Source organism: Phoenix dactylifera, chromosome 1, assembly GCF_051530095.1.
Source record: "Phoenix dactylifera cultivar Ajwa chromosome 1, Ajwa_hap1_PhDact_Kaust_v1.1, whole genome shotgun sequence".
NCBI lineage: Eukaryota > Viridiplantae > Streptophyta > Magnoliopsida > Arecales > Arecaceae > Phoenix > Phoenix dactylifera.
The window spans coordinates 11,117,225-11,139,231 of record NC_143190.1 but is presented as its reverse complement, the minus strand read 5'-3'; the positions used below and the strand labels follow the sequence as shown (position 1 = coordinate 11,139,231).

The window sequence follows — 22,007 nt, the reverse complement described above, 5'->3', positions numbered from 1 at the left end:
CATTCATAGATTTGGAATCAACAAATTTAAACTTGCTAAAGTCAGAGACCTTGAATCTCTTTACCTCGGCATCATCAAGTCCATATTTATTTTCTAAGGTGTCCCAGAGATCTTTGACACTCTTACCTATATAATAAATATCATAAAGTCTATCAGAAAGGGCTCCTAGGATTCTATGAAAACAGTGGTAGTTGGTTTCTTCTGAAGTCTTAGTGAAGGAGGTGGAGAAAGCAGCAGTAGTTTGGGGAGAGGAAGGAGCAGGGTTTGGGTTGCGGCAAGTAGCAGGTCATGAAGCAGATGAGTTAGACCCATTACTAACTTCAGTAGTAATCTCACCAATGGCTGAGATCAAGCCTAGAGTGGTAAGCCAGAACCGTATTTGATTCTGTCATCTCCTAAAGTTTTGACCATCAAACTTTTCAGGTTTAGCACTAAGGTTTTTAAATGTGTGGGAACCCATTGATTAGAAGAGAAGAAAGAGATTGATTTGTAGCTTAACACAATTTTGATACCAGTAAAAAAAAAAAGGTTTATGACAAATTATTACAATGATATCTAATTTGAACTTTAGATGTCTAGTTGAAAAATCAAAAAAATAACAGCCAGATCAGCTCCAGATAGGTGGTGGTACACTTGACTCACTTTTTTTTTTTGGTGAAATGGCTTCTCACTACACTCGGCTGTGAGAGAGCCCAGAGCCATCACAAAACAACTTGGCTCACTTAAGTATCAACCTTTCTTAGGCATGTAGGTCTTTTTGAAAAGCTTTTCTTAGACATTGTTATTCAATAGATAATTTCACTAGATATTATTCAATTTCATCCTAAGTGCAATATTAAGCTAGCTCCTATAAATTAACCAATTTTTGAATTTTCGATTGAATGGAATCTAAAAATACTCCATAAGGAGTCCAAATGGAGGTATTAATAAACCTCTTGGAGGTTAGGCAATCTAATATTTTGCTTGAAGAATTAAGCACTAAAGTGAAGCTAGCAAAAATATGTAACAGCTAAAATATAAAAATTTGTAATTAAGTAGTAAAATGTATAATAAATATTGCAATTTAAAATCTAGTGTTAACAATATATAAACTTTCTTATATTGTTAGCCTAGATGCACAAATATAATTAAGAAATCAATAATTCAATATTTCTAATATTTATAAAGAGTAAATAAGAAAAATAAACTGGCAAATTATTTACTTGACAATAGAATAATAAAATGGAGAAGTGAAAGAAAATGGCATATGGATGGAAGCACGCTGATGCGCTGTCCTAATAAAGTTTATGCTTCCACATACGGGTTCGCTGGCACAGATACCTTAGAGATACGACGACCTAGTATAGAACCACGTCTTCCCCGTCAGTGCGCCTCCAGAGAAGAAAGAAGATCACGTTTACGCTTGTAGATAGCTCAAAAGAAACTTTGAAAAATAATTAAAAAATAGAGAAGAAGTGAATAAGAACAAGAGGGAGAAAATGAATTTTTCTTTGTGTTTGAAATGATCTCTAGAGCTCTTTATATGGGCTCGTGGGCCACCCAAAAAAAGTAACAGGCGTTGACCAAGTCAAAGCAGACGTGGGCCAAATGAAGCAGAATCTCCTTCGGTGGATTGATGACATGTCTTCTTGTGCTCTTTGATCCGGCGGCTTGTTTTCACATTTGTTCTCTTGCTTGTGCGCGGATGCTTGACACTTGGCCGTTGACCAAGTTAAAGTAGACGCAGGCCAAAAAAAACATAATCTCTTTCCGCAGTTTGATGACATGTCTTCTTGTGCTTCTTTAATCCTACGTCATGTTTCTATATTTGCTTCCTTGCTTCCGCGCGGATGCTTGACACTTGGTTGTTGACCAAGTTTATGCTTGATTGGTAATAGCCCAATGTGCTCGATTTTCAAAAATATTTAATTTAATTTAAAATTAAGTTGGTACAAATGTGGAGCCCAAGTTCACGCGTGGTGTTTTAGGAAAAATAAAAATAATTTTGTCCGTATGAGTCTGGAAAAAAAGTGCGGAAATCCAGAAGCAAGCAAGAACAAGAATATAAAATATTTTCGAAGCCAATTCTTGAGAATATTTGCAAGTAATTGTATTATCAGAATCTCCAGGGAGATGAACAAGTTTGCAGTTGACTTTGGAAAATAAAGTTTTGTTACAGTCCATGGTAACTGCCTTTTTTTTTTATTTGTTTCCGTCAACGGAAATTCTTCTTTCCCTCGTCCGCGTCTCGGTCTCCCTCTCGCTCTCTCCGTGGAAACTTCCTCGAGAATTAAAAGCCCCAGTCCGGCGATCGTTTCCACCCCCATTTAGAGGTTTCTACGGTTTCGTTCTCGAGAACAAATCGAAGACTAGGGTTCGATTTTTCGGATGGCGAGCGGAGATGGCGGCGGCGGAGCTGGCGGTGGGAGGGGGCGGAGGTGTGGCTGGGCGGTGGGGGCTCTGATCGCCGTCCTCCTCGCCACGGCCGTGACGTCGAGGACCTCCCCCAAGATCACCCTCTTCGGGATCACCGACAAGCCCTGCGAATGTTCCGTAAGCCTCTTTTCTTGTTTCCTCCGTCAAGATTGAATCTTGATGATGTTTGCATCTAATTGGGACTCAGTTGAAGTGGGATCGACGGGGAGGGGTTTAATTGGAGTCTTGGGAATGGGATTGCAGAACGGTGCTTGTTGCGATTTTTTTCCTGGTGAATTAAACTATGAATTCTTCTCAGGAATCGAGGAAATACACGGGAATGGTGGAGGATTGTTGTTGTGATTACGAAACTGTGGATTCTCTGAACAATGAAGTGCTGCATCCTATACTACAGGAACTTGTTGCCTCCCCATTCTTTCGATACTTTAAGGTAAATGGTCAATGTATTTTATTTTATAAGTTGTATTAGTAATTTGAGATTCCATTCTCAATTTACTTGCATTCTTTTCTGTTTAACTTGTTGCCTCCCCATTCTTTCGATACTTGTTGTAGCTTTCAATATCCTATATTCTGGTATTGTAGTAGTGCTGTTCTACACAGTAGGATAATATGTTATGTTGAAGCTTATGGTCTTTTCTTTTCCTGTTTTCTGATTAGTGTATGATGTGGTAGGTTAAACTGTGGTGTGACTGCCCATTCTGGCTTGATGACGGGATGTGCCGTCTTCGGGATTGCAGTGTCTGTGAGTGTCCAGATAGTGAGTTTCCAGAGCCATTTAAGAAGCCCTTTCAAGGGCTTTCTGCCGATGATCTGATCTGTCAGGAGGGAAAACCACAGGCTTCTGTCGATCGTACACTAGATAGAAAAGTTTTCAGAGGGTGGATTGAAATTGACAACCCATGGACATATGATGATGAAACTGATAATGGTAGAGTTTTAGTACCGCATGATGTCTTGTTTGCCTTATGTTGTTTGCAATGCTTGTTATATTTTTGCAGTTGGTTTGCCATAACGAATGGTAATTTATGCCCCAGTTTCTTTTTGCAGAGGAGATGACATATGTGAACCTTCAGCTAAACCCTGAGCGCTACACTGGTTATGCAGGTCCATCAGCTAGGCGGATATGGCAAGCTATTTACACTGAAAATTGTCCAAAATGTTAGTTCAATTAACATGTCTATACTGGTGTTCTCTTCTCAGTTGAGTTATAGTCTATTTTATTCTGTATGTGGCATGTTGTTGGAACTAAAAGATTTTTGATTACTTGAGAGAGAAATACCCTAGTGCACATGAGATACACCAAAAGTTTGGATATTTAAAGTGCATACTGGAGGGTCTAGAGAAGTCGAAACTATGTTAATTAATGTAGATTCTAAAGAAATGTGTGGAACAAGGAACTAATATTTGAGTTGATTGTTTCAATAAGAGCCTACCTAGTGTTTGGAGTTAGGCAATATTAATATTTAAATGATCTTGTAATTAATTTGTTTTCTGTCTTCTTCACACTATTGTTCACAATATGTGATCCCTCAATGTCCAAGTAATAAAGTCACTCTTTGAGAGTGAAGTATGATGCTCGTTTAAGCTGTCCTCCTTGCCCACTGTAATGAAAAGAAACCCATGCATACAGTACCAACTTATGCTGGACATAATGCGAATTGCAAGTTAGGACATTGTAGCACGATATTACATAAGAAATTTCTCATTTGTCTGTGAATGGTGGATGCAGGTACCTGGATTTGATAACTGATATCTTCTCTTGATTTCTTTGTGGGATGTTTCTAACATCTGGAACACTGAAAATGGTTAATGGTTTAGATTATGGATTACGAGCCTATTTAATTAATACTCAGTCCGGCAGTTTGTCGTAGGGAGGGAGGGGGGGGGGGGGGGGAGAGAGAGAGAGAGCACCTTGTTGATAATTGTGAAGTGCCATGATTGTAGGACATTTGTCATGGTCGTGCACTATCACCCTTATGCTCTTTTTTTTTTTTTTGATTTAGCATCTTTTAAATGCTGAGGATCATAACTTATACAAGGTAACTGATATTCTACTGTAAAAAAACTGAAAAGATAAAAGGCTTTTAAATTTTCTTAAGGAACATGTGTCAGAGCAGTTTCAGGTACTGGGTAATTATGAATTAGCTTCATGTGGGGCAACTCCAAACTATCTTAGGGTTACATTCTTCATGCAACTAGGTGGTGTGCTTTATGTAAAGAACGTGATATGTTCATGATGCCCATGGCTGAATCTAGGGACATGTTATATGTATGAAAATTATGATACTGAAAAATGACCATGCAAAACTTGAATCAGCATAGGATGGTTGCTACTTGCTAGTCTGCTAGATGGTTTACTGGAATAGGCTGTTCAAGATCTTATTTCCTTCTACTTCTTCAGATCCTTCAGGAGAATTTTGCCAGGAGAAAAGAGTGTTATACAAGCTGATTTCAGGACTGCATTCCTCAATTTCAGTTCATATAGCATCTGATTATCTTCTTGATGAAGCTAGCAATATGGTTATGTCTCTTGAACTTGTCGCAGCATTTTCTAATCATAATAAAGTTGCTTGTATTAAATATTTTTTGATGGTTTTTTCTGTCATCTTTCTTTCCTTGCATGATTTCAGTGGGGCCAAAATCTTGACGTGTTTTATGAACGTGTTTTGAGACACCCAGATCGTGTCAGAAACTTGTACTTCACCTTTCTTTTTGTTCTCCGGGCAGTTACAAAGGTAAATTTGGTTAATCACTGCAGTTTCCTTTTCATCTTTGGGATGTTTATATGATATTAGTGCTTGTATCTGATCACCTTCTACCATAGCATTCATGATTTTAAAAATGTCTATCTGTTTAATGTCTTACCCCTTATTTTTCACATATTGGTTTTGGATTTTTCTGTAAGCTTAGTCTTGACTTGTGAGCCTTATCCCAGCGGTTGGCCTTATTTTTCAAATTTTCATAAATTTTAACTACTCACTCAAAACATGATGCCAGCTATCTGCGAATCAGTGTTGAATTTCTGGTGAAAGGAACTTTGATCAAGAGAGAGATCTGCTATATATAAGATCATGAAGCTAATGAGAAGTACTCTATGATTTCCCTATACTTTGATAAAGTTTAGATAAATAGGGGAAGTCCAAAGTTGTGTGTATGGAGTTGCCTTCATGTTTAAGTTACAAATTGCTGGTATTGGGCGCGTGCATGTAGGGGTAAGCATGGATGGCTGTGATAATATGAAAGGAAGCATTAGCGGCTGTGATCCCTATCTGATAAATGCACTCTCTCGTTTAGTTGGTGCAGTCCTTTAGTTCCTCTCTCTTTAGAAAAAGCTGAACAAAGGCGCATTCTTTTATTAACACATGGGGTAGGTATAGAGAGCCTTGACAGGTGGCAGATTTTTCATGTGGAAGGAGGCTAACAGCTCAGTCAGGGTCTCTGTGTTATAATAGTAGAGATTAGACCATTCAATTGCAATATAATTTAGATTTTTAGCTTATTTGTGTGGTCCTTTACAAGCAAGATTTTGGGGACATGCATAGGATGTTATGTGATAAGAACCAAAATGTGCGCCTGCCATGTTATGTGGTCACTAAATACTATTAAGACTTGAAATTTTGTGAGGCAGTTATACATTAACTTATGGATTGAAGTGTCAATGAAGAATGTACATGAAGACAAGATGAGAATAGCATTAGAAGAGGATGCTAATGATAGAGTTAGAAATGAAAGCATTTGATAAAGCTAAAACGAGGCACTTATATTATATAAAGCTGGCAAAAAATAATAAATGTTATGGGCATGCATGTGACATGGCTTTATGCAGCTGTAGTGAGGAGAGTTTTCCATTCAGTTTGAGTGGAATATGAGACCAAGAAAGACGAAGTTTGAATTGTCAAGATGGAATTTTGATGATGGGAAAAGTTTCAGGATGATTGTGATGCTACTATCTGCTACTGTATGCACAACACCTCTACCTGATTTGTGCTAGATTCACCACTCATGCCCATTCTGTTAGAATGAAGAGAAAACAGCTGGCTGCCAGCTTGGACATGGAAACATGCCATGCTTCTAGTGCATATTAGATGCAGGTGTCATGCATATAGGCAGGGTAGGTGTCATGCTTCTATAGAATGTTTGTATGATTATATCATCATTATTTATTGAGATCAGGGAGGCCAGTGCCACCCACTACTACCCTACTAGGTACCTGGACAGACTTGAGACTAGTGCTTGTGAGATCAGGATTTTCTTACTCCAGGAATATCCCCTGTGGGGCAGGGTTGAAGTCTTGAGGGATAACACCACTTCGAGACTCAAGACCTGACCTCTTGCTTGAAAGCAAGAGGGCATTAATGTTTTCGTTATAAAGATTTGTGTGCCTGTGTTGTTTTATCATATTTTCCTCCCAAAGTAAAACTTGCTGCTCGATATAGGGTATATATGGGGAAGTTAAAAGGTGGTGTCAGGTCAGATAGATGGAGGAGGTGATCTGAATATGAGTGACATGATTTTACTTTTATGCCACATCAGTTTTTCATACTTAATAAACTTATTCATACTTTATCTGTCCTTTTGGGTAGAGGTTTGCTTCTCTTTTTTTTTTTGGTGCAACGGCGGCTCACACACTGCGGGTGTGAATGCGGCCAACAAAATCAGAAAATAAAACACTACGTAATGGCCCTAGAACAGACCCACTCCCAACCCAAACAAAACCACCGGAGTGGTGGGCTGCATAGGAGGCCACCCAGTCCTTTTGGGTAGAGGTTTGCTTTCTATCCTTACAATGTTGTTCTTTTCTTTATGTGTTTCAGGCTGCAGATTATATGGAGCAGGCTGAATATAACACGGGCAACTTACAAGAAGATCTGAGAACGCAATCATTCGTGAGGCAGCTAGTCTATAATCCCAAGTTACAAGCTGCTTGCCCACTACCATTTGATGAAGCCAAACTCTGGCAAGGTGAAAGTGGGCCTGAACTGAAGCAGCAGATCAAGAAGCAATTTAGAAATATAAGGTTCAAATCTTGAACTCCATATCAGCGTCCCTGAAGCTTAGACCATGTTAATCTAACCAGTTTCCTAGTAAATTGTAGTGCATTGATGGATTGTGTTGGATGTGAGAAATGCCGCCTTTGGGGAAAGCTTCAAGTTCTTGGTCTTGGCACAGCACTGAAGATTCTCTTTTCAGTCAATGGCCAAAACCTCATGAATCAGCATGTATGTCACTTTCTTGTTATTGCTGTACTTCTTACAGTAGGAGGATGTTTATATTTCTTTCACAAGCAAAAGTAAGCATAACATTAGTTCTGCATCATCACTTTTCAGCCCAGAAACTAGGATATGATATAGCAAGCTTGACTTATGTCCCTTGACATTATCTATTGCTAAAGTATCTGCCTGCACAATCAGCTATTGAAAGAATTCTATACACATCTAGTGCCACTTGTTTAGTTACTCTATGAAGCATGCTGCAAGGGCCTTCCATCCTTATTAAGTAGATATCAGTAGATCTTGTGTGATGCTGGTAGGGTCAAGCTGTCAAGGAGGCTTGGGTAGGTTCACTTTTGTATGTTTTTCATTTTTTTTTATGCATTACCATTTACTTATATGGATGTTTAAGTGAATTTCGTTTCTTATTTGAGAGGATGGTAGCCATTGTTCACGTCAGATTCCAAAAGCTCTAGATATATATTCAAATACTCTCTATGGATATAAAAGCCATGCCATGTTCTTGTGTGGAGCAATGTCATGTCCTTATATGCCTTTATACTGGGCCTAAATTTTTAGTTTTTCAGTTCTCCATTCCTCCAAATTCTTTTTGGTCTGTAAGTCTCTCTCTCTCTCTATTCTATTCTATTCTATTCTATTCTTTTTGTGTGTGTGCGTGCATGCGCGCATGTGCTTCCTTCATGTTTCTGGTTCCTTTGAGGTGACTAATGAAGTTGCTTAGGCATCCTGTGAAGGAAATGATACATCAGTCGGTAACATTTTTGTGAATTCCCATATATTCTTGCAATCATGGATCTGTATCTGATACCAGAATTTGTTTTTGGCCTTTCAGCTGCAGCTGCAACGAAATGAAGTTATTGCTTTGGTGAACCTTCTAAATAGACTTTCAGAATCTGTTAAACTTGTTCATGAAATGGGACCTTCTATTGAGAAAATCATGGAAGGACAGTTTTCTCCACCTACACGCAAGAGTAGTTCGTAGCAAAGAATAATCTCTAGTCATTCTTGTAAGACTTCGTTATCCTTCATCTTGTTTTGAGTCAAATTGTATTAGACTTGAACCTCTCGCATCCTAACATCTTCTGTCTTCTGAACAACCAGGGGCCGAGAACATTATAGTCTGACCTGTGTAAACGGCATGTATTATTAAGCACAGCATCGAAGTGGTATAGAGAGCCAGTGGGCTGTGGAATTACTGGGGACCTGAATAAATCCCCTATTATACTCCAAATTAGATCAACAGATGAAGATGCAAAAGTTCTTTCAGTGACTACCCTTCAGCTTTGAAGCTCGCTCAAATGGCATCACGGCTAACTTAACCAAATAATGCTACCTGCATCTGATTGTATGAGTTGCAAATAGAACTGCGCATCAGTCACAATTGTACTGTACTTGGAGAGTTGCAACTTTTGATTTATTGAGAAAAATCTTTGCTGATACCTGTCTAATTTATTTTTCATCCTTCAGAGTTCGGACACAGAATGTTGATGGCATATCCTTGAAATGTTTTCCGAATAAGACTCGGTTTTCGAAAGGTGTCTGTGCCTTGGTTTGGAAAGGGTGGAAAGGCAGGTGTTATTTGTTGATGGCAGCTTATGAAAGCGAACAGGAGAAGAGGATGCGGGCACATATCGCTAGAGAAGGAGGTGGGAGACAATGCCTCTCTCGATAGGCTACGAGCGAAGTTCAGCAAGGCAGTGATGTTTGACGAAGGATGAGCCGAAGTGCCTGCGCCAGCCATGGCAACTCTACCTGGCGGGCAAATTTCTCGGCCGGCGACCTCAGCCGAAGGTTATAACGGTTCAAGAGTTAACCGCTAAGTGGGGCCTCGGCAAGGACTTCCAGTTGCTGCTGGCATCAGGAGAGATCGTCGGATTTCGGTTTGTGTCAAAGCAGGACATGCTCCACATTTGGGCGAGCCGGCGGCCTACTGACCTCCCTAGGTCGAGAATCGCCCGAGCAGAAAACCAGATCCTGCATCGAAAGCTTGGCGTGCCTATTGACCTTCCTAGGTTGAGAATAGCTCCAACAGAAGACCGACCCTCATGCCAAAGACTTGGTGTGCCATCTAACCTCTCTAAGTTGGAAACGGCCCGAGTGGAGGACTGAGCCTACTCGGAATTCCTCTTGGATCTCAATCCAGGAATGCCTCTAAGACCATAGTCCAGAGATGAAAGGAGATACCTTTGGCTGACTTAGGACCTCCTTTAGCCGAGATCACTCAGAATTCCTTAGGAGTTGAACTCCAAGAAGATCGATGGAGAAGCCCAAGACAGGTTGAAGCCCCACAAGGGGAAAAGCTCGGTGCAACGACCTAAGCTCAAATCAAGAAGTGGTCGAACATAAGTAAAGGCCGAAGTTAGATACTTTGAGAATTCCTTTTCTTTTACTATTATCTTTCGATGTATACTTTGAGCTCGGCCGAGCTCGAACGAAAAGAACTGCATAAAAGGTCAAAGTTTGGGGCGACGACCAGAACACAAGCAAAAGCAAACAAAAAGGATGAAAACTGAAGTCAGATATTTTGGGAAGTAATGACGCCTCGAGGGAAACCCTGCAATAATGATGCCTTGAGACAACTCGGATACGACGACGCTTCGAGAATATAGATCAATGCATTTATGGCCCATGACAAAAGTCTCACCCTCGATTGAAGTGGCGATTTGACTTCCGTCGCCTGAACCGAAATGCAGTTCGACCTTGAAAGTGGGGAACAAGTGATGAGGAAAATATCGGACACCTCAACCTTGGGCCAGACCGACCTACTTGACCTCGGAGATAAACTGATGTAAATGATTCAGCCCCCGCATCAAGGAGCTGATCAGCCGAAGAGAACAATTAGCACGTGTCGATAAGGGTTGACATTTCTAACAACCGACGGCCTTGGCAGCCAACAATCGTGGTAGCACCATGCTCTGTATCAAACCTGCGTTGCATGCCGCCCGCATGAACTGATTTCCACATCGCGACCATACTACCGATCGTTACCTGGCCATTAGTGCACGCTATGTCAGCCCATGTAACGACAAATCTTACCACCTATATAAAAAGGTAGTCCGAAAAACCATAGTTACACATGCAATATTATTTATAAGTTACTCTCTGTTGAAATTCTCTTCCTTCCACATCGTTGCCTCGTTATTTTGATTTAGGCATCGGAGCATCCCTGCCGGAAATGCTTCGACAAGCGGATTCCTTGCAAACCACTAGCCATGGTATGTCGTACCATACCGGACGATACCAAGTGTTACATACTGGTTCAGTATCGGTACAAATAGCATACCGATCTTCGGTACGCCAAAAAAAATCCGTATTGTACCATACCAATACTATGCTAGTGTGGCACCCGGTACGACGAATCTTGCCACCAACAGAAGAGACCAGCACCCAACACATCAACCGGTCTCCTCAAATCGCCTCCAGCCAATCTCAAGGTCGATCAAGTTGTACTCCGACCTTAGTTTGGATTCGGCGGTAACAGTAGTGATGCTAGGTGTCAAGCCAGCAAGGCTTGTCGTGTCCCGGGGTGGGCTTGCCTTTGAAGGCCTCTCCTTTTAGGCCTGTTAACGAGCTGAGCCGAGCCCGAGCCTGGGAGGCTTAGGCTCGGCTCGTTTCACAGAAGCTCGGGCTCGGGCTCGGTACCGAGCTCTGTATTGTTCTCGAGCTCGGGCTTGCTTGGCAGGCTCGGGCTTGAGCTCGTAAAGCTCGTTTCAATTACGAGCTCAAGCCCGAGCCCAATATAGAGCTCGATACCCCTGAGAGAGAGGACGGTTTACGAGCTCAAGCCCGAGCCCAATACAGAGCTCGATACCCCTGAGAGAGAGGACGGTGAGGTGGGGTCCTGGGAGAAATCCCAGGCGGGGCGGGCGAGGACGAGGAAGTGGTCGTGGCCGCCGCACCAACCTCAGATGATAGGGCGGTCGCGGCGGAGGAAGTCGGCGAGGTCACAGCCGTGGAGGGCACTAGAGTTGAAAAGGGGCGGATGGTAGAGGAAAGGGAGGGCGTCGAGGGCGGTGTAATACGAGGGTGAGGCAGGGGTACTCGAGGAGGCAGCGGTGGAAGAAGGGCTCGAGCATGTAGGGGTCAGTGCAGTACCAACTCCGGGAGCGGTTGTGGGTGCAGGGGCCAAGGCCGTGATTGGCGAGATAGGGATAGGGGCAGAAGTTGTGGTCGTCGTAGAAGGAAAAGGCGTTGCAGGATTGGAGGAGGTCAGTATTGAACCGCGACGGGAGGTCGCAGATGTGGATCCACCGCCTTTCGCACTCCGTCTGCCGCTGCGCCTCTTCTTCCTTTACGACGGTGACTTCCTCCTTTCCTAATAATGGAAGGCTACCGCCGGTTTTGGAGGTGGATCGGGATCGGGCTTGGCAGGGGACAAGGAGGAGAACAGAGAGGACGAGAGAGATGATAACAAGAACGGAGGGACGAGCCATGGATGCGAATGAGAGGGAGGGCCTTGCCCCTTGGGTTGGAATCATTGGATGCAGGGTTTCCAAGTAGTGAGATGAGATCCAGATCTAACCATGCATAGTTCTGTTGGTGGCGCAATCTCGACAGGCGGATTCCAAAGCCACCCCCTTATTTGGTCATGTTAAATCATGGGCTCTGTTTGGACTCGTGAGCTGCTCGGGCTCGGATTTAAAGGAGCCTCATTTTGGTCAAACGAGCCCGAGCCAAACTTTTACCAGGCCGAGCCCAAGCAGCTCGGCCCGTTAACAGGCCTATCTCCTTTCAACCCTCTATTTTGCCCATTGCCACCTCACGGCTTCTCTACTCATTGCCATGGCAGCCGGCATGGAGTCGCCGTGGACCTAAGGTTGGGTCGGTTTCTTACTTTCGGAGTGCTATTCCTGTTTCTGTTTTCTGTTTTCTGTTTTAGCGTGTACTTTTGCGTTGTTCTTTATCTCGTTTAGATCTGCAAATTAAGCTGCCGTTTATAGCTCTGGGGTGGCCGTTACTTAATGTACTAATATAAACACCGCGACTTTTTCCTATCTAAAAGAAAAGGTTCTCCGTTGAATGCTTTTGGTCGCTTGGTGTTTTGGAAAAAAGAGAAGGAAGCTTATTGAGGTGGTTGAGCGCAAATGGTGAATTTATGGGCATTATGGATTGGAAAACAGCGCAATGAAAGATTGGATGGTCAAATAGAATGCAACGAAAAGCTCAGCAATTCAGAGTTTTGGCTTTGGAGCTTTTGGCATGCCTATATCATTCACGTTCTGCTGAGGGTATCCATTCTCGGATAACATGGTTGCAAATTTGACCTTGATGCATATTGGTCGGACAGGGATCAGACTGGTATTGCTACTTCTTGAATGATATATTTCTGATAAATAGTCTCACTGAGAGGTAATTTATGTGGAGGCCTTGGGGAACCCAAATAAACATCTTTTGTAATTTTCAACAGGAAGACTGAGTTCAGTGAAGGAAAAAAAACGTAGTTTGGGGAAAATATTTTTTAAGAAAAAAAGACTGGATAACAAAATTATACTTGCTTTTGACCGAGGGGGAAAATGAAAAAGTCTGGGACTGCATTTCATCATCTCACTGGGAGTCAAGATCATCTATATACAGCAAAGGAAACTAGCTTCTAGATCGAGACAATGCGTTCAATGCTCAAGCTGATGATGAAACAACACTCGTATCCGTAGCCTGTTTAGTCAAACGACAATATGTAGTTGAAACGATGGATGGAGCAGAATAAACATGAGGAAAACGACCATTAGCTGTAATAGACCGGCAGATAATTAGCCATTCTCAGGATCAGTGGAATGCAAATTAATTTTTTTCAAACAAATGATGAATTTGTTGAGATGCAGTGTGTACTATTTCTTGAAGCTTCTTTACTAGTCACCCTTTATGCTGTCTCCATCTTCGGTCTCCTTGCCAGTTGCTATGAGCTTTGAGTTCTTAAGTTCCTCAAGCTGCAGTAAGATTAGACAAAAAAAATAAGGATATCCAAATTGTAAAGACAATGCATGGTTAATCATTTAAAGAAAAAAAAACACAAATTTCTTTTTATTTTTTATCTTTCTTCAACTGTTCTCTATTATCTAAAGGTCTACAACAGCACAACTCATGACACTCAAGAATTTCCAGTTAAAATCTTACAACCACTGTATCAGGTCATAGTTTGGGAAGGAAAACAATCAAACACACTTGCAACACAGAACGCCCTCTGCTCTATACCATGCCTAGGGTTTGGATATTCCCTAACACCATCTGCTCCACACCATGCCTAAGGTTTGGATATTCCCCAGTTTGGACCTAGTATGCTGATCATAGAGGTATCAGCTTTCGAAAATGAATGAATAATATGCAGGTTTTCTAGCATCAGAAAGGGGAAAGAGGAAAGAAAAGAGGATTCATCCCCTATCCAACTTGGTAAATCTTGCATCAACCTCTTGTGAATCTTACAGCAAATATCTATCAAATTTTTAGATGACTTAAAGCAATTAACATTGAGCAACGAATTGAACTCTTAATTCACTTGTAGTTAACTTCTAATAGCATGACTCATTGCCAACATTGGATCTGACTTTGCCTGCATAAGATGGCCCATCAACACAAAATCATAAGAAAAACCAACAGAAATTACAAGCCTAACAGGTGTCCTCTTAATTAATTTTCATGATTTATGTGGCTTCTCCCAATGTGAAGATCCATCCACTTGCCTCTGTTTTAGTAGACCAACCACCAGGAATCTTGAGAACCACTATAGTAACATGCATTGTTGAACAAATCCTAAAGAACTTCCAATAGGTTTTGCAATGTATAACTTCCAACTTCACGGTGGTCTAAAGTCCAAGCAAGTTCCATCTTTCTCAATGGAGCCAGGGCATGAGAGATCTGGTGGTGAAAACAGATGAACGAGACTGCCAAGCACCCAGGAGGACCCATGAACTGGTCAAACTAGCATTGGATTTGTCAAAAGGTCCGTTGGATGAAGCATGATAGTCAAATCACGCTAATAACAGTTGGAAGATGTTCAATGCCCAAGCCCAAGTGTCAGATATTGACACCAGTAGACAAAATCCAATGCTTGAGTTAGCATTGCATCAGGCCCAACATCAGCAGCCGAACAAGAAACATAGAAGAGTTACCCGATGCCAAAAAATGCAGCATCAGAACATTCGGAAATCTGGATATTTGCATCAAGAAAATGAAAATTTCCTAATGTTAACAGACCAATTTGACACGAAGACAGGATCCTCCAAATGACATTACCGACCATCATAGAGCAGAATTCAAAGTAACATCATAGGACTAACTATTTCTACATCACAACAACATTTCTTGGGAATTCGACAAATTTAACAATGTCGAATTTTTGAGACAAAATTACATGCATACATGTTATATGTATTGCATGTACATATGGAATTGAGAGGACCATTTCTTTTTTGGGAGAAAACTGAAAGGACCATTTCAGACATTAGCAAAATCAGTTGGGTATAATTGTGAATGACAATTGGTAGAGAAAACAGTTAGTCAGCCATACATTGTAACAGCTACAAGAACTGATGAAGCATTCAGCAATAAATATGAAAGAATTTACTGCCATGCATCCACACTAAATAAATGCTAAAATTATGTATGTTCTAATATAAGATATGCAGGTCTATCTTACTATCTTCCCAGTTGCTTTAGGTAAATAGAAATATATTATTATTCGTAGGCATAACAATTTACCTCTCCGCATGTTTCTTTATGAGCTGCCACGAGTTCATCATACTTTAATTGCAAATCTGCCTTCTCAGCTTGTAGCTTTTCATATTCAGAAATTGATGGGCCTCCTAATTTCTGTTGAACATACCTGGCAAATGAAAAAATTTTCACTCTCATTGCACCAGAACTAAGAAATCTAACTTTACCACTCTTTTTGAAGGGGAAAAAAAAAAGATAAGAAATAAATGCTGCAGTACAAATCTGTAGAAAATAAAACATGGAAGCATTTTCCTGAAGGTATAAGTGAAACTTGAGGTTTTCTTAAGATATAGGCTTTCCTCGTGTGGAATTAGAAAGAACTCTCTCGATGGTTCAATATCCATTTCCTCAGGCAACTGGCCACATTGGATTGAGATTTTTTTCCCTAGGAAATATTTTTTTTGTCACGTCAGAAAGAAGCTTCTCTATATTTCCTTCAAGACAAAAAAAAACCGCGGTTTGGTGTCCCAAAATCACACTCATGCTGCTCCATCAAGGTACATTGTTTGCTCCCTTAAGCTAGGTAGCTGAATGTTGTTATAGACCTTCCTTACCAAAACTACTCAAGCCAGGATCTCCACAGAAGCATGATTTTTGTGAATTTAATGTTCAGAATGACATAATCAGAGAACTTACTCAACTGCAGAGTGAGGCTTGTCATTTTCTTCATATAGTGCAACTAGAACTGCAAGGAAAATACAGAATGGAAATTAACAATAACAGTGATTACCAAATATCTGAACTGATTTACCAAAACAAAACAGACCCAAGGAAGCCAGTTGAAAACCTTTAGTCAGAGCATCAAGAACACCACTGGACTCTAGATACTTCCTGAAAGCCTCCTTCTTTGCTTCCCTTTCCTGCACAAAACATCATCTACTTAGGCACACACTTTGAAACGAATTATTTAAGATAATGATTCATACAAACAGATTTAGATTTAGAAAAGGGTACCATCCTAATAGACAATATATACTATGTGGTCTATGATATAGCAGTTAATCTTGTAAATCCACCCCCTGGATTTATTTCTACTTACATTTAATCCCTGGCCTGTTTGTAAGTGTGTAAAAAATTGGGAAAACCATGGAGAAAAAACAAAACTATTTATAGGGGGGCGAAACAGAAAATGTTAACTGTAGATCGGCTAAACATAACATGGCTGTCAAATAAAGGGTTGAGTTTCTCTCTATGCAAATGGATCTCTCTCTCTCTCTCTCTCTCTCTCTGTGATCTAATGAGATATAAGTTTTTCTCCTTTTTTTTCCAGGAGGAAGCTTCAGTTGTAGCTTTTTACTAAACTCGTTTTCCCTCATGAAGGATTATATTTACTTTTATAATCAATCACTTGTCAAAATCAATTAGGAACTTAAGCAGAGGCTGTTAAAATCAAAGAGTTGAACTCATTGTCAAACTGCACTCTTATTTCCTGTTCCACTGTTAACTTTGAAGGGCAATGAATTCATTGTTCACTCCATCAGACTAAATTCTCATTTCGCTCATTTTATGTACTTTGCTTCCAAGGTTTGAGGAACCAGTGTTTCTTTATTTAAAGGTCTTTTGTTCTTGTCTGTCATTAAATATGGCAATACAGCGGGAGAAAAAAAAAACACAAACAAAGGCTGCTGGTCAGATAATAGTTATTTCTTCCTAAGAATATAAAGGCAGCATTCTATAAAATTCTTGATCAAAATATTTGCAATCATAAGAAATCTTTAGTAAGTCAGATTTGAAGAAATTCTTTACCACTCGGCTCGGGGTTTTATATTAGAAAGACAGGTCATATTCTATGTTAACAGGATGATTGTAACTAGGGAAGCTCAAATGAGTTTTTTTTTTCCCTCCAGAAAGCTCGAATGAGTAATTTACTACAACAATTCTGTTAACATTATCTGCAAAACTTGTTATTAAATGCCAACAGTATCCTTTTGGCCCAGATCTACATCAATGTGGTACACTATCTATATCTGATGAGTAAGTTACAGGATATTCTTTTGCCAAGTTCAAAAAAAAATTCCATATAGAGGCGCTTGCAAGTTGCGATTTTACTTATACCTTAGCGCAATCTTACATATACCTTAGCCAGAAATCCTCTTATAGGTACATTGTAAGCCCATGCAAAGCTTAATATCTTGTCAGACCTAATGGCATAAAAAAACATAAGCAATCTGATTCCATCCACCAAAACATAACCCTAAACACAACAATTTCTTAATTTGAGTAAATAAATGTGACCTTTCGACATCAGCCAGACAGAAGACACATCGAAAAAACAACACGTAGAACACAACCAATAAAACCCAAAACACCTAAAACAAATGCAAGAAATACGCCCGATTGCATGCGGATCAACATCATAAACATGGAAAACAACATCGAGGAAGGACAGAGTCAAAAAAGACAAAATGCAGGATGTCAAAAAGAAGATGAAGTGTGATTTGAGGAGCATACCATCTTTGGTGCATCAATCCCTGACAGTGTTCAACGGAGAAGAAGTAAGATCCGGAATCAAGAACTGGAATTAGGGTTAGGGCTAGTGTCAGGAAAAGGATGGGAGGCGATTGAGGCTTGGAGAAAGAGTTTGAGCGGTCACTACCCGCGACGGTGACCGCAACCCAATAAAAGGTGAGAGCTCGAGAAAGCAAAGAATTTATTAAAGTAGGCTCTGGTTCCTTAAATTCTCATAATATTTCTTGAATATTTTTTTTTCCTCAGTGCAGAGTAGCGTGAGCAAGAGCGGAGCCTTCTTACACGATTTAGGAAATAAAATTACGAAAATACCCTCCTGGGGCCCAGTGCTTGGTTTGTTAGGGCGATTCTGGGCCGTCGGATGAGTTGATTCTTTTTTGGAGACGTTGACGTTGACTCGGAAAGACGGAACGGGAAGGAAGGTTGGCTCGGCGGTCGGTGTCACGCAGGGCCCACAGACATGCAGCCCACTCCCAATTATTCTTTTCCAAACAAATAGAAAATTTATTATAGCAAAAAAATAAAAGAGTAAATAAATTAGAAATGAATTAGAAATACTAGTTAGATAGGTAAGAAATTATTTGAATACAATTTTGTAGCCACTGAGGTGGTAGCTCAGTAGAACTGAAAGTTTACTTCCACCCGCACGGTTCAAGTTCGAAACGTGCGGGCGTCGATTAAATGTGGAGATTTTCGCTCGGACATATGGGGTGAGAGAGCTTATTGGTCCGATGATAGCCTCAGTGGTGCCGAGTGTGACGTATTCACATGAAGGAGTCGTGCTGCAGCCCAGAAGGGTAACCGAGTCGGACTCACTGATGAAGAGGATATAAGTAAAAACGGCCGGCGTGCCCCACACACGGTCAGTTCTGCTCGCATCGAACATTCTCCTAGCAGGGTGGAGGTCCAGTGGGGGCTGCTATGCGGAGGTGGGCTTGTCCCTTCCTCCCCCCTTCCCTTTTTTTCCTAAGCAAAAAAAAAAAAAAAAAAGATAGATAAATATATGAAAAGTACAAATAATTTCTCCAAACAAGTAAAAATTGTAATTTCTTTTATATAACTATAATCTAAATTTTATATTTTGTTTTGCAGTGTAGGTTCAAAGTAGTTTTATAATATATAATTCTCAAATGCCAAATATATAAAAATTACATATTATTTTAAAATATATGATGTATTTTTATAAAATAAATTATTAGAAATAAAAGCAATGTCAAATATATCATTGCATAAAATGGTTCCGTGGCTTTCCTATTTCTTTTCCCTTATGCAGCCCACACGTTATGAACTCTCACCAAAGCATTTCAATTCTTATGTTACCCACATTCTTTATCCTATCCAATTAATCAGTCATGACTTGGTTCTCAATTAGTAAATGAAGTCTAACTTGATCTAATAAAGTCTACATAATTCTCCACGGACGGTTCGGAATCGGATAATTATCTCGAGTTGGTATCATTATTCATATAATCTATAGCTCGGGTCTCTTGGAAAACTTTCCTCTTAGTAAGGGAGTCAGTCTCTCCTTCCAGAGTCTGTTTATGACATAGCTTGGCTTCGCAGGTGCAATGCAGCGGGAGCCATAGCTCATGACAAATAGAGTATGGGTGTTTTATTCTTATTTCTAAATAATTTATTTTGATTGCTCTTTGGTACCTTAATTTTCTTTTTCACCCACAGAAAAGGGATAATTGATCGTATGCAATAAACTTGATCCAATGGTATCAAATTTCGGTGTGAAAGTTTGCAATCTCAGCACCGGACTAATAATAAAATTGATTCAACATATTGACATTTGATATATCTTTTTGTATTAAGTATCAATTTGATATCGGTATGATACATGGAATACAAGATGGTATGCACTGATATTACGAATCTTGGCCAGAACTTTATATACTAGAGTTCTGTTACAAGAGTCCACTCGCTTCAATCGTGGAAGCCATGTTGTAGATTCGCTTCACCAACCCCACCCTGGTGGCTGGGTGCTTTGGTGGTGGTTATTTCCCAGCACAAGGGCATCGTATGGACTTGATGTCTGATATGATTCAATAAGATTAGTCATTTCATATCATATGAAACTATGTCAAAATCCAACATGGCTTTCAGTCATTTCATATAGCTCTGATCATGTTTTGTTTCGAATCGGGCAAAACCACCTGATGTCGCTGGGCAGCGATCTATACCACTTGGTACCAGCATATGGCTTTTAGAATGATCTACATTGCTCGCCAGATCTAGTTGACCAGAAATATTCGAACTTTCGGCGAATGCAGTCTGTCTTCACCGTTCGCGATGGAGCGGGGCTAAGCACAAGCAGCGAAGCTTATTCGGGGGTGCAGACTTCGTTATTAGGGACTCGCGCTCGAGGATGGTGGCGGCTGGTGGTTGTCAGCTATCGGACACCACTGTGCTCGGAACTGAGCTGCGAGCGGCTTGGGCGAGCATTCGTTATGCTCGACGGATGCTGTTGGCCGACTTTATCATCATGGAGGATGACTCGGTCACTGTAATAAATTGGATCCAGGGGGCTCGAGTGGCCCAAGCGTCCCCCTGCTTCGAGACATTTGGTCTATGGGCGGGGATTGGATGGTTTTTTAGGCTAAACAAGTCATTAGGGAGGCCAACAGTGCGGCGGACTGAGTGGCCGCTTATATAGCCAATCGCTCCGATGGCACCTTGTAGACCCAAGAAGAGGATTTGCCTAGGGCATTACGTAATATTCTATTTTCTGATTTTATTGGGTGTGATCATACTCGTGTAGCTTAACTCGCCCGTCTTAGCAGCAACAACAAAAAAAAAAAACACTTGGCACCAGCAATACTATGGTTGGAAGTTAAAAAAATTAAAAGCCTCTATATCGTATAGAATGTGTACCTTTGAGGAGTAACTATACCGTGCCAACAATAACGTAGAAAACGAAAATTAAAATGACGTAGAAAAATAAACATCCACAAAAATCCATAGTTGCCGGTCCTTGGCATAGATTTTGCCTATGAGTGGTATTCATGAGAACTTGGGGACATACTTAAATAATCTATAGTAACAGGAGTGTTTGGTCTTCCTTGGTCATCCATTGCATAATGTCTCAAATGTCCACTCCCCCCCGCAAATAAATATGCTCGGAATAAACAATTAAAGTAACTGATGTACAAATTCTTTCAACCATTTATTCAATAAATATTCATTCTACCATTACAAATATTTAGCTTATTATAAATAGATATCAATGCTAATAAAAACGGGATGTTTTCATATATATACATACTATATATATGTGTGTGTAGACACACACACATACATAAAATATATATGTAATGTATAATGTAGATACGTATGTATGTACGCATGCATACGAGAGAGACTGCTATTAGACTAAAATATTACATAACCACAACAAAAATCTTTCTAGCTATATGGATGCATACCTGAATAAATCTCTCCCCTATTGTATTTTACATTACCATTTTGCCCATCAAACTTTTGAATGTATTTAAATCTGGTTATCATATCTTGATATTTTCCAACTTTTGATTTTCTTGTTTATTGTAATGGATCTACCGAACTCTCACTCCAGCTTTATACATTTCACCTTCTTTCTTATTAGTCATGCGGGCCCCATAAAAGCTACGGGCAAGCAGAAACAAATCCCCATGCTTGAAACATCAAGCCAGTGAAAATTCGAAAATACTGATAATTTAATGAGTGAGATCATCGCCTCATCCTCATCATTGCACCCTCTCCTCCTACCCCTGGGTCCTGCTTCTCCCCTCCACCTCTTGCGTGCTTCCAACACTTGGAGATTAAAGAGATATTCAAATGATTAGAGGGGTTTTTTAGAGAGAGTTTTTGAGCCTTGACTACAAATATTAGTCACTTCAATGCTTATGTTGCTGTTAATCAAAGTCTTTTTTTTGTTTTATGTATTTTTTTTTTTTGTTGCTAGGGCAGGTAGATCATACCTGACGAGTACGGATACACTTAATAAAATCAAAAAATAAAATACATCGGAGTGTTGGGCAACTCCCCATCACCAGTCCATAAGATACTACCGAAGTGACTGGCTACGTAAGCAGCCACCCAGTCCGCAGCCTCATTAGCTTCACGGAACACATGCTTGGCCTGAAAGGCCCCTCCATTCCCCACCATTGCCCAGATATCTCGGAGCAAAGGATAAACGCAACC

At 40.5% G+C, this 22,007-nt stretch overlaps 2 protein-coding genes across 4 annotated transcripts; one reads left to right on the top strand and one right to left on the bottom strand.

The window, feature by feature from the left end:
- The first annotated feature begins 2,000 nt into the window (after positions 1 to 2,000).
- Positions 2,001 to 9,083, top strand: LOC103710174 (endoplasmic reticulum oxidoreductin-1-like). Its single transcript, XM_008795803.4, has 10 exons — positions 2,001 to 2,532; positions 2,714 to 2,845; positions 3,088 to 3,343; positions 3,463 to 3,573; positions 4,817 to 4,935; positions 5,046 to 5,150; positions 7,230 to 7,432; positions 7,511 to 7,634; positions 8,479 to 8,653; positions 8,748 to 9,083. Exons 1-9 carry the CDS (start codon positions 2,368 to 2,370, stop codon positions 8,626 to 8,628), a joined length of 1,365 nt encoding a protein of 454 aa, XP_008794025.1. The 5' UTR covers positions 2,001 to 2,367; the 3' UTR covers positions 8,629 to 8,653; positions 8,748 to 9,083.
- Positions 9,084 to 13,154: 4,071 nt separating this feature from the next.
- On the bottom strand, positions 13,155 to 18,788 carry LOC103710175 (c-Myc-binding protein). 3 transcript variants are annotated; one of them, XM_008795806.5, is made up of 6 exons: positions 17,805 to 18,788; positions 16,141 to 16,213; positions 15,990 to 16,038; positions 15,339 to 15,462; positions 13,473 to 13,570; positions 13,155 to 13,372 (listed from the first exon to the last, which is right to left on the bottom strand). In XM_008795806.5, exons 1-5 carry the CDS (start codon positions 17,805 to 17,807, stop codon positions 13,493 to 13,495), a joined length of 327 nt encoding a protein of 108 aa, XP_008794028.1. In that variant the 5' UTR covers positions 17,808 to 18,788; the 3' UTR covers positions 13,155 to 13,372; positions 13,473 to 13,492. The 3 variants fall into 3 exon arrangements, with proteins under 3 accessions (XP_008794028.1, XP_088576989.1, XP_008794027.1); XM_088720863.1 differs by having other exon boundaries at positions 13,155 to 13,298; positions 17,805 to 18,076; XM_008795805.5 differs by having other exon boundaries at positions 13,155 to 13,570; positions 17,805 to 18,076.
- Positions 18,789 to 22,007: the final 3,219 nt, after the last annotated feature.

Excerpts from the sequence above, each read along its gene's own strand:
- LOC103710175 (XM_008795806.5), bottom strand. Across the intron at positions 16,039-16,140 it reads TCTTGATGCTCTGACTAAAG|TTCTAGTTGCACTATATGAA; the intron begins GTTTTCAACTGG and ends TTTTCCTTGCAG. Across the intron at positions 15,463-15,989 it reads AAGCCTCACTCTGCAGTTGA|GTATGTTCAACAGAAATTAG; the intron begins GTAAGTTCTCTG and ends TTCATTTGCCAG.
- LOC103710174 (XM_008795803.4), top strand. The coding sequence starts at position 2,368 with ATGGCGAGCGGAGATGGCGGCGGCGGAGCTGGCGGTGGGAGGGGGCGG. Across the intron at positions 5,151-7,229 it reads TTCTCCGGGCAGTTACAAAG|GCTGCAGATTATATGGAGCA; the intron begins GTAAATTTGGTT and ends TATGTGTTTCAG. Across the intron at positions 7,433-7,510 it reads AAGCAATTTAGAAATATAAG|TGCATTGATGGATTGTGTTG; the intron begins GTTCAAATCTTG and ends AGTAAATTGTAG.